Here is a 17,213-nt window from a genome sequence, read left to right as displayed (position 1 = left end):
TTGTTCCAGGAGTGGTGGTGTGTAACTCTAATCCCACACTTGGGAGGCAGAGGCAGAAGCAGGAAGATCTCTGTGAGGCCTGCCTAGTCTACAGAGTAAGTTCTGGGACAGCCAAAGCTACAGAAAAACCCTGCCTCAAAACAAAACAGAACACACAAAAAAGAAAACAAACAAATTAAAAATCTTCTGTTCTAAATATGAAGCTGTCACCCACAGCTGGTAAATAGCACAGGCTGGCCACCCTAACCCTCACTTCCAGCCTGCATACAAGAAGACCAGCATTGTCTGGAATGGATTTCAATGCCAATGCCAAGAAATGAAGAGACAGAAGAGACACAAACATCCCACTCCAAACTGAGGCAATGCCTTTCCCTGAGCCGTAGGCACCGGAAGGACTCTTATCTCTCTCTCCTCTACCCAATTCCTATTCTAGTTTTCCCGTGATTGTATATTAGGGCACAGGGGTGCAGAAAAGAGGTGTGTGGACCACAAACACACTGAAAAGATGGAGCGGAGAGTGTGTGCGTGTTCGTGAGTGTGTGCACCCAGATCTTACCCAATGTTTCTGCCTACCACAAAAGGATTTAAAACTAAAGGTGACTCAACACCTGTCATCAATATCCTGGCAGGTGGGTGGGAAAAGCAAAAAAGAAATGAAAAGGCTTTGAAAACAGGAGTAATAAATACCATTGGACTAGCAAAAAGCTTACAAGTGCATGGGAGAGGCAAAGCTAATTTCATTTGCACTCCCAGCCATTTATTCAACTCAAACCTACAATTGCCTAAGGGCACAAATCACCGCTAGGGTCCAGTTAAAGGCTCGCTGACCAGAGGCAGGAACAGCAAAACACTGCTAAGACACAAAATGTTTGTTATCAAATCAAAGGGTAGCAACCGAGGGAGAGAACACACACCCCCACAATACTTGACAAATGAAAATCTAGAAAAGCTCCCAGTAGTTCTGGCATTTAGGGCGTTACAAGTACACCCGAAATAAAAGCACTGTGCTGCAGCAGCTGTTCAGACAGAGCAGGGGGTAATGTTTACTTAATACTTCAGGTTGATGGGGAATGCATCATAGTTCAGTCTGTCAGCTACATACGTGGAACTCCATTTATGTACACAGCGATAAGATATGTTTGAATAACGACAGAGACCGTCTATTCAGCGGGTGTGAGTAATCAAGAATAAAGCTTTAAGAAGGCAAAAAAAAAAAAAGTCCTAGATGTTTGAGAAAGTTACAGAACAGACTGCCATGAATAGCTTTGCTTATATTTGCAGACACTGTTTTCCAAATAGCTTGAAAAATGAACAGATTGTTCCTGGAGGTCGTCTTTCCAATTTGTTCCTAGTTTCCAGTCTGTTAATCACAAGATAGCACAAGGAGAGTCAGCTAATGCGCTTTAACAGCTTCTATTGTCGGTTGGGCACAACCACCTTGAGGTGAGACCAGGCAAAGCATTCCTGGAACCCCGCCTGCGGTCTACTACTTTGATTTCTTTCAGTTCGCTTTTTGTGCTCACTGCAGCCACTGCAGGACCCTCTTAGGGGCATAATTTGTCAAAATTCTCAAGGAAGGAAGGTTTTCGCCAACGAGCCCAGCCCCGCCCCCTTTATTCTGTATCAACTTTTTTTTCTTTTAATCTCGATGGGAAGATCATCAAACACCAGAGACAGAACTCAGAGACGAGGCTGCAGAGGTCGAGGGTATCAGAAGGGCGCGGTGCCTGGAGCCTGGTCTGTCAGGGAATAGAGGGAGCTGCCTGACCAGGCCTGAGCCCCAAAGCGGGGGTTCAGCTTGGGACTCTGGCACCTGCAAGGCTAGAAGCAGCAGATTTGTCCCGTCCCAGCCAGGAGCGCCACCTCCGGGTCCCAACACCGGACCAGCGTACCCCGAGGCATCGCCCGTCCCGCCTCTGCCCCTCCCCTGAGCTCATGGTCCACGGCCTGGCAGCCAGCCGCCCCGGCCACCTACCGGGGCTCAGGGCCACATAGAGGGGTGCCGGCTGTCGGCGGCCTCCGCCTCCTCCCGATCCATGGGCTCGGGGGACACCCAACCTTCTCTCCCCTCACGCAGAGGAGGAGGAAGAGAAAGAAGGAAGTGCTGGCTCCCCACCCGGACAGCTCCCTCTTGCCTCAGCCTCCCTGGACAGCGACCGCGGCCGGAAACGCCGCCTCCTCCCACCTCCCCCGGGCCCAACCCGGAAACACACTCTTCATGCTGAGCGAGTCCTCCTGCCCCCACCCTCCGGAAGCGCAATTCCAGCCGCGAGCCCAAGGTGGGAGGAGGGGCAGCGCTGAGGGGAGAGCTACGCACAAGCGAGGACGTCCGGGCCCTCAGCCTTTTGCCGCAAGCCCTCGCGGGGCGGCCTGCACCTTTCCTCCTTAGCACGAGCACCCAGGCCCCAGACTCGGGCAGTGCCCACAAGCAAGATGGCCGCGCCGGAGGCACCCCCCTACTGCTTAGCGCCCTGCTGTGCCATTGGTCAGAGTGCGGAGTGAGGCCAGCGCCGATTGGTCGAGAGTGATGCGGGGGTGGGGGTGGAGCTGTAGCAGCCTGGAGCCAAGAGTGGGCAACGCGGCGTGAGCAGCAGCCCCAGGCTCCCGGAGCATCGCGCCCGGAGAAAGACTTCGCCGCTCGGGGCCGCAGCCTGGTGAGCTCAGCCCCCTTCAAGCCCTCCCCTGCATCTCAGCCGGAGCCTCTCTGAACCGGCGCTGATCGATGCCGAGACTCCCCAGGGACCCTATCGCGACTCCATCGTGCCATATCTCGACATCGCCGTACCCTGTCGAGACTCCATTTTGTCACAACCCCTTTCAGTATTTATCTATCTATATATTTTTTAAATTTGCCGTATCATATCTGGGGGCTGTCCCCTTCATGTCGTGATTTCGCTGTGATCTCTCCGTGACATCACCGCGCCATCGTGAAGTGTGATCTCATCGCTGCCCTGTCGTTCGACTTCATCAATGTCGTGTTGTGACCTGGCTGCGGCGGGACAGGTGGTGACCGCCAGGATCCCTTCTCCCCTTCTCATCTCTCCATCACTGCAGCCCCGCTTCGATTATCCGGCTTTTGGATTCTCTTATCCTGAGAGCTACCCGACCCCTCTTTCCTTCTCCAGCCAGTGCCGGCACCCACAGGCTGTTAGCGGGACGGGTAGGGAGAGTACAGGGAACACAAGGGGTTAATGCTGCTGCTGCTGCTGCTGCTGCTGCTGCTGCTGCTGCTGCTCTTGCAGCCTCTGCCCGAGGGAGGGAAAGAAGAGAAGGCAAGGAGGCTGCGGGGGCGATTAAGAGCCCTGGCTGGAGGGGTGGGTCCGCAGGGAAGTCTTCAAAGCCTTCTCTGGAGAGCTTGCCTTCTCACTCCTGCCGAAGCCAGTGTACTTTCTCTGAAGAAGGGAGGGGAAGGAACCCTAGAATGCCCTTTTCTTCCTTGTCGGCGTGAGTCCGGATAATCGAACTTCACCCGTGAATGTCTTCATTCCTCCCTGTCTGTCCTCACCACTCACTCCTCGTGTGCCTCCTGGAGAGAGATAAAACCTGGTGTCTGGTGCCAGGGGCTGCTGAGCGTTGGGCCAGCTCCTTCCCACTTCTAGACTGGTGAGGAAAGCTGTCCAGCTGAGCAGCAGTATGCATGGTCCTCATATCCCACTTTTCTGGAGGTGACCTTGGACCAGGGTCCCTTCTTCATCCTAAAGAATTTGCAGGTCCAGCCTCTTAAAGGGGCTCCCCCGAGGGAGGGAGGTCAGTCATGAGGAAGCTACCCTTCCAAATCCACCCTCCCTTCCCTCTGTGCTAATCCCTCCCTACATCCTCCACTTCCACCCCCGCCCCCGCCCCTCCTCTGCAGAGGGATGCTCAATCCCTCTTGTGTTCACAGTTGGGCAAGGCGGGCATCATGGCCTCGGATTGTGAGCCAGCTCTGAACCAGGCAGAGAGCCGAAACCCCACCCTGGAGCGCTACCTGGGAGCCCTCCGTGAGGCCAAGAATGACAGCGAGCAGTTTGCAGCCCTGCTGCTAGTAAGGACCTGGAAGGTGGGAGGGCGGGTCAGGAGGGCCCCCAAAGAATGGGGTCAGCAAGTCCCCAGGGATATCTAAGTGGTATTGGCAACCCAGAGGCACCAAAAAAGGCCCAAGACCTTTGTACTCTGCTCCCTTGGGAATGGGGGAAGGGGCGAAGAGAGGTGAGTAAGGCTGTGGCATGGGACCACGGAGGAGGCTGCCTGGATTTGCTTTTTGGGGCGTCCCAGAGCAGATGGGAGCTGACTCATAGGGTAACAGCAGCAGGTTGTAACTAGTGCAGAGTACTTGTGGGCTGGGGTAGCTTTTCTTCGACCTGAGAGAGAAACAGGATTGGGAGTAAGTAGGGAGAGCTTCTAAGAGATGGCCACAGTGGCAATAGGTATGTTAAAAGTGAAGGGTCTCGGTCGGCCAGAGGAACCCAAGCTGGGGATGGCAGAACGGGAGCTGCAGTGCTTGGGGGTGGGAGGGGGGGATGAGTTGGTGTGTGGGGGGTGAAGGGAGGATGGAGTGCAGCAGTTGCTTGTTTGCCATGGTAACAGGGAGAAGGCTCTGGAGTCAAGGGCTCACACTGCAGCAGAGGAGGTGTTTAGGTGAAATGTAAGGGGAAATGTTTTGACATGCGGAGCAGCGAGACACAGGAGCCATTTCCTGTGAGAAGGTGGCGGAAATGGATCAGAGACTTCTCTGGAGACAAGTACTTAGGGAAGGACCCTGAATCCTTAGAGGATTTTAAACACTGAGTTCTAAAAGCCCCTTGCCTCCCAGTTTCGTGGGTACAGGGATTAATGGGTTAGACACCAGGAGGCACTCCTCCACTGGCCGGGTGATCATTTGCCCAGATGAGTAGTTAAGGGCCACTGGACAACCTTAACCTCATTTCCATGAGATGATCGTAGACGACAGGGACCCCAGAGGTCACCTGTCTGTCTCCAAAGAGAAAGGAGGAGCTGGATGACATGACCCAAGAATGGATCCCATTGCATAACCCACTCCTGCCAGCCCGCAGTGCCCAGGGAACAGGGTCGGGACAGTCTTTGTTACACTTCCTTTCATTCTGCTGATAGTGTATTACCTCCCCCCCCACCATAGGTAACCAAGGCAGTCAAAGCAGGTGACATTGACGCCAAAACCCGACGTAGAATCTTTGATGCGGTTGGGTTCACCTTTCCCAACCGACTCCTGACCACTAAGGAGGCACCTGATGGCTGTCCTGACCATGTTCTCCGGGCCCTGGGTGTGGCCCTACTGGCCTGTTTCTGCAGCGACCCTGAACTAGCCAGCCATCCCCAGGTCCTGAACAAGATCCCCATCCTTAGCACATTCCTTACAGCCCGGGGGGACCCTGACGATGCTGCCCGCCGCTCCATGATTGACGACACCTACCAGTGCCTGACAGCTGTTGCAGGCACACCCCGGGGGCCCCGGCACCTCATTGCTGGTGGCACAGTGTCTGCCCTGTGCCAGGCATACCTGGGGCATGGCTATGGCTTTGACCAGGCCTTGGCACTCCTGGTGGGGCTACTGGCTGCTGCAGAGACACAGTGCTGGAAGGAGGCGGAGCCCGACCTGCTGGCTGTGTTGCGAGGCCTCAGTGAGGATTTCCAAAGAGCCGAAGATGCCAGCAAGTTTGAGCTCTGCCAGCTGCTGCCCCTTTTCCTGCCCCCAACAACTGTGCCCCCTGAATGCCACCGGGATCTGCAGGCTGGGCTGGCACGCATCCTAGGAAGCAAGTTGAGCTCCTGGCAGCGCAACCCAGCACTGAAGCTGGCAGCCCGCCTGGCTCATGCCTGCGGCTCCGACTGGATCCCAGTGGGCAGCTCCGGGAGCAAGTTTCTGGCCCTCCTGGTGAATCTGGCGTGCGTGGAGGTGCGGCTGGCTCTCGAGGAGACAGGCACAGAGGTGAAGGAAGATGTGGTAACTGCCTGCTACGCCCTTATGGAGTTAGGGATCCAGGAATGCACCCGCTGTGAGCAGTCCCTGCTGAAGGAGCCACAGAAGGTTCAGCTCGTGAGCATTATGAAAGAGGCCATTGGAGCCGTCATCCACTACCTGCTGCAGGTAAGGATCCACGAGTGTGATGGGAGACGGCATAGCTGCACGAACATGCTGACTGGTACTGTAGCAAGCAAGCACTCCAGGAGTAGTGTGTGGCCGAGCCTCCTCTCTCCCTCCCTGCCGTGGGCCTCCACACAAGCACCATACCACACACCATATGTGCACTCTGATCACAGCGCACACACACAACACAGTAACCTCCCACTCACATATACTCTCCAGTACACACACTCTACACATCACACACCAAGTCTATTCTGCTCACTCTAAAGCATTGTCTCACATATCATGTCTCACATATCAACTCGGCTACATATTTACATGTCTTGCATGTAAACTTGTAGGATGCAGGAGAAAGATGGAGGGTGGGGCGAGGCAAGGAGTGGCCTGGTTCCTGCCTCTGGGGTTTTAGCTAAATCTGTTTTCCCCTACATCTCCTTTCTTGTCTGCATTTGCAACGCCGCCTCTTCTGTTCCGTTAGGAGTCAGGCATGATTGGTCTCTTTAATGGTCTGCTTCAGCCATTGAACTCACCAGCCTTATGTCCAATAACTCTGATTTTATTTTTCTGATTTAACCCAAACGTGGGTGACCTCTCATTATTTAAGAGAGGTCTTTTCCCTTCCCTGCCTCAATTCGGAGCCTAAAGAAATGTTATGTTTCCCCTGGTTCCCCAGCTACCTTAAAGGTAGAGAGTTAGGAATATATGACTTGAGTCTTTAAGCATTAGACATGCTGTCTGAGACCCACTTGATTCAGTTGTCCACACTGAGGCCCTGCTAGATGACTAGCCCCTGTGGGGTGAGTCCTTCCCATGTGCTAGGTTTTGGGTTGCCCCTGCCCCCTTAAGTTATGTTTATCTATTTCTTAGACGTGGTGGAGGGACGATACCATGCACACATGTGGAGCTTGGAAAATTAGTCAGTTCTCTCCCTTCACCCTGTGATTCCCAGGTTGTAAAGTCCCCACTGAGCCATCTCACTGGCCCTCGGTGCTCATGTGTGATGGGCACACGGGCCAGGATTTCCCTCTAGTTGTGTACCTGGTTCAGCTCTGTTTCACTGGGGACTTGTGACAACAGGTGGGGCCAGAGAAGCAGAAAGAGCCCTTTGTGTTTGCCTCGGTGCGGATCCTGGGTGCCTGGCTGGCGGAGGAGACCTCATCCCTGCGTAAGGAGGTGTGCCAACTGCTGCCCTTCCTTGTCCGATATGCCAAGACACTCTATGAGGAGGCTGAGGAGGCCAGTGACATTTCGCAGCAGGTGGCCAACTTGGCCATCTCTCCCACTACACCAGGGCCCTCTTGGCCAGGGGATGCTCTCCGGTGAGTTTATGGACATGGGTTGTACAGCCAGACCATTCCACAGAAAAGGGTTTCTAGGACTGGTGGCACATGTCTGTAATCCCAACAGTTAGGAGGTTGAGGCAGGAAATTCTGAGAGTTCAAGACCTGTTTGAGCTATATAGAAAGTACCAGTTCAGGCAGTGGTGGCGCATGCCTTTAATCCCAGCACTTGGGATGCAGAGACAGGTAGATTTCTGAGTTTGAGGCCAGCCTGTTCTACAGAGTGAGTTCCAGGACAGACAGCCAGACACAGAAACCCTGTCTTGAAAAACCAAAAAAAAGAATGGATGGATGGATAGATAGATAAATAGATAGATAGATAGATAGATAGATAGATAGATAGATAGATAGAAGAAAAGGGTCAGATAGGGATGCCCTCTTTCCCCTAACCTGGGCTCCCTGATGTCGTCAGTGTCTCCTTAGGATCATTTTTTATTTGTCTGCTTTGGGGGCTTCTTCCCACAGAACTCCTGAACTGTCACATGCCACTTGCCATCTCCAATTTAGAAAAACAGAAAACCAAAACAAAACAGGGTCTCACCATGTAACCCTGGCTGTCCTGGATCTTCCCCTATAGAACAGAGTGGCTTCAACTCAACCTCACGGAGATCTGCTGCCTCTGCCTCCCAAGTGCTGGAATTAACGTATGCACCCCCACACCTGGGTAATCCCAGATTTTTTTTAGAAACAGAATTTAGGTTTACTGAATATCTATTACAAAGCAAGGTACTTTGCGATATACTTTTCCAGAACACTTTCATTTGGTCCACATAGCAAATCTCATGATGTATAGAAATTTCATTTACACTTTTAAAATAGACATGGCCTACACCTTTAATATCAGCACTTGGGAGGCTGAGGTAGGATTGCTGTGAGTCTGAAGTCACCCTGGGCTGCAGAGGAAGACCCTGCCTCAAAAATTATTTAAAAAATAAAATGAGGGAAATGAGCTCAGACGTTGAGAAGTACATAGGCCACAATCCAACCGGGGCATGTGGACCTCTGACGGCTGAGCTTTCTCAGTGGTGCTTTGAAAATGGGAGTGAGTCCACCTCCCCTGACCTCTCTATTCTTTTTTAGTCAGGGTGCTGTGCCCTTATCTCTCCCACCTCACATTCATCTGTCTCCACATGTCAGGCTCCTCCTTCCCGGCTGGTGCCACCTGACTGTTGAAGATGGTCCCCGGGAGATTCTGATCAAGGAAGGAGCGCCCTCACTTCTGTGCAAGTACTTCCTGCAGCAGTGGGAACTCACATCCCCTGGCCATGATACCTCAGTGCTGCCAGACAGCGTGGAGATCGGCCTACAGACCTGTTGCCACATCTTCCTCAACCTGGTGGTCACCGCTCCAGGGCTGATCAAGTGAGGGGCTTGGGAGGGACTGGGAGGAGACCCTGGAAAGCACAGGGGGCTGCCTGGCACCTGTTCTCAACTTCTGACTTAGTTTCCCTGTGTCTGTAGGCTTCTGTGAGTCTTAGCGTAAACAGGTTTCAGAGCAAACAAAGCCAGTGCCACTTGAGGGTTTGTTGTAGCAGACCCCCAGGTATCCCAGGGCATGTCTGTCTGTCCAGCCATCACTCAGCTCAGCCACTTGGCATCTGACCAACCCAGATGGCAGGGTTGAAAGTCAGAAGTTAACACTTCACCTGCCTCAGGAAGTCTTGCCAAGCCCTGGCCTGGTAAAGCTAGAAACTTCAGATGCCAGGTTTCCCAAAGGGCTTGGTGGAGTCTACTAACCCTCTGCCCGCCCCATCCTCTGCTCCCTTCTTCCCCAGGCGCGATGCCTGCTTCACATCTCTTATGAACACCCTGATGACGTCACTGCCCTCATTGGTGCAGCAACAAGGGCGACTGCTTCTAGCTGCGAATGTGGCCACTTTGGGGCTCCTAATGGCCCGGCTCCTTAGCACCTCTCCAGGTAAGTCTTGGGGACAGAGTACCTGAGTGGACTTGCATTGTTCAGAATGTAAGCCTCCGCTTCCAGAAAACAGTGTAGCAGAATTTTCCCATCGAGAGGCATTTTCTACAGTATTGCTCCATCCTCCACCCCCACCCTTCTTCCCAAAATGATTAACATTCTCTGCCTTTTAAAGACTTTCAAGGCAAGGCCTGGTGGGAGTTCAGGACAGACCTGTTCAGAGACACAGGCATAGGCACCTGGAATCCCTGGCAGCCGGGGAACTCTAAAACCCCATTTTCAAGGTGGAGCTGCCCGCATCCGGGCCCTGAGTCACAAATTCAGTGTGCTACATTGAGGTTTTTGCCACTTAGCACCCCAGCCCACTCAGTGACACACATCCACACTACTCTGCGCAGCTTCTCCCTGTCCTCCCTCTCTGTGTGTGCAGGGGACAGGGCGTCCCCTCCAGCCCCTGACAGCCCTCAGTGTCTCCCACTTTGACCGTGGGTGTCTGCTTGGGTCCCTCTGTCCCCGCCTGTTCCCTGTGCCCCATCTGTCAGGTTGGAGGAACTGAGCAGATGCCTGGGAACAGGGTGTAATGTGCCCATACCCTCAGCTGCCTGTTGTCTGTGTGGGGCTCCCAGCAGGGTACCCTGCCGTGGAAGGGGAACAAAGCGCTGAACTAGGAACCCCTTGCGTTTAGCCCCCAAGAAGAGTCACCTTACTATAGATCCAATGCCGGCTCGCCCACAAATGCTACCACATTAGTTGAACAACTTCCTGAAAGTCTGAAGAGGGGGCTCCTGAACCCCCGAATGGCAGGTGTGCGCTAGAGTTGTATTACTGTTCATCATCCCCTTTGGCGCCCTCTTCTGGCCAAAAATCAAATTAGTTCATTCTCAGCCTGGTGAAGGGCTCTGGGCCACCACCAGCTGCTGGGGCCCCTGCTGTGGAAACCCAGAGGAAGGTCTTTTTTTTTTTTACCTGTGGTATGAGACTCACTCCTACCTCTTACGCGTTTAGAGGTCTTGATGATGGAGGTTATTTAATTCTCATGACAAATTTCTAAGATTGGCTTGCTACTAGCTCCATCTTAATGAAGAAACTTAATGAAGAATCCAGGTGGTGCTTCTGTTCTCTTGAGTATGCCCACACAGGAGGAATGGGAAACTCTGGTCCATTGCTTGGCCTGTCTGATTTATGCCAATACATTCTCCATTCCTTTCAGCTCTCCAAGGAACCCCAGCCTCCCGAGGTTTCTTCGCAGCTGCCATCCTCTTTCTGTCACAGTCCCATGTGGCACGGGCCACCCCTGGCTCTGACCAGGCAGTGTTGGCCCTGTCCCCTGACTATGAAGGTATCTGGGCTGACTTGCAAGAGCTCTGGTTTCTGGGCATGCAGGCCTTCACAGGTTGTGTGCCGCTGCTGCCCTGGCTGGCCCCTGCCGCCCTGCGCTCCCGCTGGCCACAGGAGCTGCTACAGCTGCTAGGTAGTGTAAGCCCCAATTCCGTCAAGCCTGAGATGGTAGCTGCCTACCAGGGCGTGCTGGTGGAATTGGCGCGGGCTAACCGGCTATGCCGGGAGGCCATGAGGCTGCAGGCGGGTGAAGAAACAGCCAGCCATTATCGCATGGCTGCCTTGGAGCAGTGCCTGTCAGAGCCCTGAGGGGCATCCAGTGGGTATAGACCCAGGGGCGGGCAGCGAGGGAAGGAGGGAGGAGGCATCTTCCCTGAAGCCCCCAAACTGGACCCTTTCTTCAGACCCCCACAAACACCCCAGCTTTCTGGCTTTTCTGAGGGCTAGGGCATGATGCCCACCTCTCAAGTATAAGAAACTGCATCCTGCTCCCAGCCCCCTTGGGGCAGGGATTGGCTTGGAACAGAGGTTGGCCCCGCCAGGCCGGGGAAGGTTGGAGAAGCCCCCAGAAGAGGGCAGCTAAGTGTCATTATACCCAGCGTCAGGCTCCCTGACAGGAGGGAGGTCCCAGGGTAGGAGCGGGCTGGCAGGCGCTGACTGCCTCAGCCCATGAGCCCTGCCGGCCAGGGCGTGGCCTCCCCAAAGTTGTGGTGCCCCTTCTGGCTCCCCCAGGTCGGGTCCGCGCCCTTTAAATTGGCCGCTTGGCTTTTGCCTTTGGTCCTTTTGGACAGAGAGCAGGCTCAGGCCATTGACATCACAGTTCTTCCTTTTAACTCTAGTGACCCGGGTCCGAGTTGCCCCTGTGCTTCCAGGGCAGTTTGGAGCAGACAGACCAGTGGGGGGTGGGGAATCTCCTTCCACCTGCGCTTCCTTGAGGGGACCGGGAGAGCTCTTGGTCCCAGGTCTCTTGAGCTTTTGTGTCATGTTGCAGCAGAGTGAAGACGGGGGTTGGGGGTTATTTATTTTGCTTGTCCTTCTCCCTGCTTGGACACCTGAGCATCAGATCCCTGTGCCCCTGGTGCCATCTGGCCTGGCTGGAGCCAGGAACAGGAGGTCACACCACCCTAGAATCCGCATGTTTTCCCTGTGATTGCACTCCACTGCCACCATGGTGCCTGGCTTCAGCTCCCCTCCCCCAATCCCCGCTAAGGCTCTTCTCTGCAGGGAGACGCGACTGGCGGCTCCAGCAGGAACTACCTTTCTGAACCCTCGGAGACCCGCAACACACCTGACCCCTTGCTTTCCTCCCCTCCCCCCAGTGCGTTCTGTGATCGCCAAGTTCAAAGCTGTGCACATGTGGACACTCAATAAATGTTTATTGGTGATGAGAAGCCTCCTGTGTGGTCTGCCCTGCCCCTCCTCTGCCTTTTGGGCTCTTAACCTGCTCACTCGCTGCTCAGGCTCTCTGCTGAGCGCCTATCCTTCTAAGTACTAACAGATGTTCTCACTCACCTCTCTAGGAGATGGGAGGAAAGCTCAGTGGTTCTAGTCTTACGTGCAGGGAGGTCAGGGAAGTTGTAGATACACCCTGCCCTGGTGCAGCAGGCTCATGAACTCATGTGGATGGGCTGGGCCTGGTGGGCCTCAGATGTCTTGTCTCTCCAGGACCTTGTTTCCAGGGTCATTGCTACATCCTCCAATTATTTAAAAAAAAAAAATTGTCATTGGCGTATGTGGTTGTGGGTGGGGTACATGAGCCATAGCACTCATGGAGAGCAGAGGACAACTTTGGGGTTAGTTCTTGTCACTGCTGTGGATTCTGGGGACAGAGTTCAAATCAGTGTGTTTATGTGGAAAGTACCTTTCCCCACTGAGCCATCTCACAGGCCATGTCCCAACTTCTAAAGAGATCAGAAATCCTCAGTTTTATGTGCAACTCAACTCAAACATCGAAAACTTTATTTTCAATTAAGTCACTATTGACCTAGCAAAACACAAAAGCCGAGTGTGACTTTCGGGTTACCAGCTGTTGATCTGCGCATCATGCCAAGTGGGAAGAGAAAGGGCCAAGCTGTCAGCTTGGAGCCAGGACAGCTCTACCCCTAGTAAATAATAAAATAAAATAATAAATAAATAAAATAAAATAAAAAGTACCCAGAAGACAATGTAACCTAAAGATACTAGCATTGGCTTCTATGGTGATCAAAACAAAATGTGCCTGGAATCTCAACTAACATGGGCTCCGGGACCTGAGGGTTAGGAGAGGGCTTGCCAGGCAGACAAGCAGGACTATGCAAAGATATGCGGGTCCTGGACCACAGCCCAATGGGAAGAAGGGGAGGGTGAAGTTGGGCCAGATCATAGTGTGAATACCCAGCACTTATTATGATGATTATTATTATGATAAGGTTTCTCTGTGTAGCCTTGGCTGTCCTGGAACTTGTTCTGTAGACCAGGCTGACCTCAAAACTTAAGAGATCTACCCAGCTCTGCCTCCTGAGTGCTGCGATTAAAGGTGTGCACCGCCACTGCTCTGCATGACACCCAGCATTTTAATATGCGATCATGCCAAAGGACCAGACTGCAGATTTTGGAGCAGATTAAGTGGAATCCAGTTTGCATTTTAGAAAGATGGCTGACTGCAAAAGGAAGGTCTGGAGTTGGCTAGGTATGATGTATGTCTTTTGGAACCCAGCGCTCCGGGGGCTAGAACAGGAAGGAGGTTTGGAGGGACAACTTGGGCTATATAGCAAATTCAGGGAGACAGGGAAGGGGAGACTACTGAGGCAGGGGGAGGGAGGGCTCAGCTCAGACAGGGGAAAAAATCAGAACTAAGTCAGTGATGGTGAGAAGAATGAGGATGTATAGGTAGGAGTTAGGGAACAGGACTTAGAAATTAGTAATACCTGAAAAGGATCGAAGAATGGGAGCCGGTGGTACCCCCGGGTTACTGACTGCGATTGCTGTGTGGGTGGTAGGATCACTCTGTCATGGCAAACACTGGGAGAGAAACGGGTTTATGAAGGAACTGGTTTGGTGAATGGTTTGTGTTGTTTATGGGACATCCCAGGAGTGAGCTCCTCCCCTAGCCTAGAGCTTACCACTGCAGCCCAACACTCCTTTGCAGGTCTCAGTCTGGGGAAATTGAGGGAAGGGCCACAAAGCAAATGATTACTGTCCATGGGCCTCTCGGTTGAGTCGCTCTCCCGGATGCCAAGGCCAGAGAAGCTTGAGAACACAGGGAAGACTGAAACCTGTCCTCTCCTGAGGCTCCGAGAGAGGGTTCCAGACTCCAGAGCGAGCCAGGGGCTAAGCTGAAACTTGCAAGGCTGTGCCGGCTGTCTAGGTGCTCCAACTGAGACAGGCAGGAGAGCGCTGGGCTGCAGTGGTAAGCTCCAACCACTAGATGGGGCCTCAGCATCTTTTGCGAGATTTCCCTTCAGCCTTCATAGCAAACATTTGCAGACAGGCCCATTAGAAAGAGGAATGTGGGTGGCTCTGTCAACAAAGGAGGACAAAAAAGTTTTTGTTTGTTTGCTTGGTTTGGTTTAATTAGGAGAAAATGTGAGTCTTGGAAGAGAATAAGCGAGGAATCTCAAGTGAGAGTTCATGTGTATTTGAGCATGCATACCTCTGCGTGTATGTCTTACAGTGTATCTGTGCCGGTGTGTACCCCATTTTCCCAGGGGTACCACTCTTCCTTCCTCATGCCTTCATCCAGGTGTATGTATCTCAAAAAATAGGCCATAAGACATTGTCACCAGTATGCTTTACAGTGCAAAGAACCCTTGTCCCTGAAACAGAAGGGCCCAGGCTGAAACCCTGGTGCTCCACAGCTCCGCTGATCTCCAAAGAAGAAGTAGATCATGGAGCACATGTCCCTCCCTGGAAGAAATAAGCAAAACTGCCCAATTGTCCGAGCTCCTCAGATTATAACTGGGCCCTATGGGTAGCTATGCTAGGTAGGTCAAGTTCATATAAGAGCCCTTCCAAAGAGTCTTAGAAAATTGTAATTACCTTTTTGGTGACTTATTTATTTAATAGGTATTTTTTGGCTGCCTGACACACACCAAGCAAAATACTAGATACACTTTTGACTTTTTTAGACTTTGTTTTTGTTTGTTTGTTTGTTTGTTTTGTTTTGTTTTCGTTTTTTGAGACAGGGCTTCTCTGTGTATCCCTGACTGTCCTGGAACTCACTCTGTAGGCCAGGCTGGCCTCATAAACTTTTTTTTTTTTAAAGATTAAGTGTGTGTGTGTGTGTGTGTGTGTGTGTGTGCGCGCGCGCGCGCGCGCGCGCGCGGGTGTTCTGCCCAGCATGAATGTCTATACAGCGCAATGCCTGTGGAGGCCAGAAGAGATCGTCAGACCCACCAGAACTGAAGTTGCAGATAGCTGTTCCTGCCATGTGAGTACAGGGAATGGAACCTGGATCCTCTGGAAGAGCAGCCGCTGCTCTTAGCCTCTGAGCCATCTTTCCAACCCCCAACTCCTCTCCCCCCACACCTTTAGACTTCTTGTGAAGTGACTCACAGAGCAGGAAAGGACACATAACCAGGAGGCCTGGTGTGCTGGCCAGCCGGTTTCAATCCTGGAGTGGGTCAGGGCGATGGATCCCAAGAGCATTCTGGGTAGGGAGGGGACATGGTCCAGGTAAAGATGCTCACCAAAGGAGTCGGAAGTGGACCGCAGGGAAAAGGAACTCAGGCCACTCATGAGAGCTTTGCTGCCAGGGCCTACACAACACAACCCAGTCACACTGGGAATTATTAAAACAGATTGCTGGACTTTACTGCAGGGGGTCTGAGGCAGAATCCAAGAACTGGCTTTTTGTTTGTTTTTTGTTTTTTGAGACAGGGTTTCTCTGTGTAGCCCTGGCTGTCCTGGAACTCACTCAGTAGACCAGGCTGGCCTCGAACTCAGAAATCCACCTGCCTCTGCCTCCCAGAGTGCTGGAATTACAGGCGTGCACTACCACCGCCCGGCTAGAACTGGAATTTCTAACAATTCCCCAAATGTCACTGGTGATGAGGTACCACGTCTGTGAAAGAGAGAGCAAGGAAGCTTCAGACTCTGAGAAGGGCCATGTGCTTTCTGAGGAGCCTGCTCAGTGTCCTCGATGGTGGGTGCTTATGGATTGTAAGGAGAAACACTCAGGCTTTGGTGTGGCATTTCATGCCTCTGATCCCAGCACTTTTGAAGCCAAAACAGAAAGTTCATGAGTTCTAGGCTAGCTTGAGCGATATAATGACTCCCTGCTTCATAAGCAAAAACAAAAACAAACAAAAACAAAAAAAATTGGCAAGGTTTAAAGTTGAGGTGTGTGGTATATCATTTATGGTGCTGCAGAATTCGGGAGGCTAAGAAGGGGGGCATTGGGATGGCAAGAGATGAGTTCCAGGACAGCCAGGGCTACACAGAGAAACCCTGTCTCAAAAAACCCAAACCAAAACCAAAAACCCTTTGAATATCTACAGGAGATGTCCTTAGTCTGTGGCTCTTAACCTTCCTGATAGTGGAATAGTGGGACCTCCCAACCATAACATTGTTTTCGTTGCTACTTAAATAACTGTAATTTTGCTACTGTTGTGAATTGTAATGTAAATATTTGTGTTTGCTGATGGTTTTAGGCAACCCCTGTGAAAGGGTCATTTGACTCCCCTGAAGGAGTTGCAACCCGAAAGTTGAGAACTGCTGTCCTAAGGGATCAATCAGTTGGCATCTGTATGTATGATTTCGGATTTCTAGTCAGGAGGACAGACTGAGAAGGGCACATTTGGGGGAAACAGAGAGACAAATGGTCATTAGACTTGGAGGGGAAAGAACTTGCTCCTGAAGAATGTAGATGGGGGGCATAGGGGGCAGTGAGGAGATGGTTCAGCAGGTAGAGGCACTTGATACCAAGTCTGATGACCTGAGTTCAATCCCCAGAACCCATGTTATGAATAGAGAGAACTAAGTCCTCAGGTTGTCCTCTGACCTCCTCATGTGCATGTGTGTGCACATGCACTTGCACACACACATACACACACACACACTCACACACTTTAAAAATAATGTAGACAGAAGAGGTAGAATCTGCTCTATGCATGAGCAACTGATATTAAGAATGGATTTCCTGGGGGCAGGAGAGATGGCTGCTCTTCCAGAGGACCCAGATTCAATTCCCAGCTTTCCACAACTGTCTGTAACTCCAGTTCCAGGGACTCAGCACCCTTACACATTCAGGTAAAATGCTAAAGCACATAAAATAAAAATAAAATTTTAGGGGAAAAAAGACTAGTGATGACGAGAGGAGGTGAAAACGCAAAAGAAGATGGTCAGAGTGCATCGTGTTTTCTTGATTTTCCCCACAGGAGTCCACCATCCTGTGAACTAAGCACTGACATCTACCTCTGAGATTAATTTCAGACGGCTCATGACTGAAGGCTCAAGGGTATAGGATGAGGGAGGAGGCACAGACATGGATAACAAACTCACACCAGATCTTAGATCCTTCCTGAGGAGGGAGGCTGCACAGTTCACCCCACCC

At 52.1% G+C, this 17,213-nt stretch overlaps 2 protein-coding genes across 6 annotated transcripts in view; one reads left to right on the top strand and one right to left on the bottom strand.

Moving 5' to 3' along the window:
- Positions 1-2,411, bottom strand: part of Kiaa0319l (KIAA0319 like) — a 93,749-nt gene extending 91,338 nt beyond the window's left edge. For 2 of the 4 annotated variants that reach the window (XM_052177385.1, XM_052177386.1), the window contains exon 1: positions 1,976-2,152. The gene's annotated coding sequence lies outside the window, so the exon portion shown is untranslated. Of the gene's footprint in view, positions 1-1,975; positions 2,153-2,317 lie in introns of those variants that run through there. The other 2 variants (XM_052177384.1, XM_052177383.1) reach the window with 2 other exon arrangements.
- A 157-nt stretch (positions 2,412-2,568) lies between these two features.
- On the top strand, positions 2,569-12,072 carry Ncdn (neurochondrin). 2 transcript variants are annotated; one of them, XM_052177388.1, is made up of 7 exons: positions 2,569-2,654; positions 3,884-4,024; positions 5,117-6,085; positions 7,163-7,404; positions 8,563-8,787; positions 9,201-9,343; positions 10,554-12,072. In XM_052177388.1, the coding sequence occupies exons 2-7, from the start codon at positions 3,902-3,904 to the stop codon at positions 10,988-10,990; spliced, it is 2,139 nt and encodes a 712-aa protein (XP_052033348.1). In that variant the 5' UTR covers positions 2,569-2,654; positions 3,884-3,901; the 3' UTR covers positions 10,991-12,072. The 2 variants fall into 2 exon arrangements, with proteins under 2 accessions (XP_052033348.1, XP_052033347.1); XM_052177387.1 differs by lacking the exon at positions 2,569-2,654 and adding an exon at positions 2,670-3,003.
- Positions 12,073-17,213: the final 5,141 nt, after the last annotated feature.

The sequence above is a fragment of the Apodemus sylvaticus genome, chromosome 3 (genome assembly GCF_947179515.1).
Source record: "Apodemus sylvaticus chromosome 3, mApoSyl1.1, whole genome shotgun sequence".
Classification (NCBI taxonomy): Eukaryota; Metazoa; Chordata; class Mammalia; order Rodentia; family Muridae; genus Apodemus; species Apodemus sylvaticus.
The sequence above is the reverse complement of the archived record's forward strand: the minus strand, read 5'-3'. Positions and strand labels throughout refer to the sequence as shown.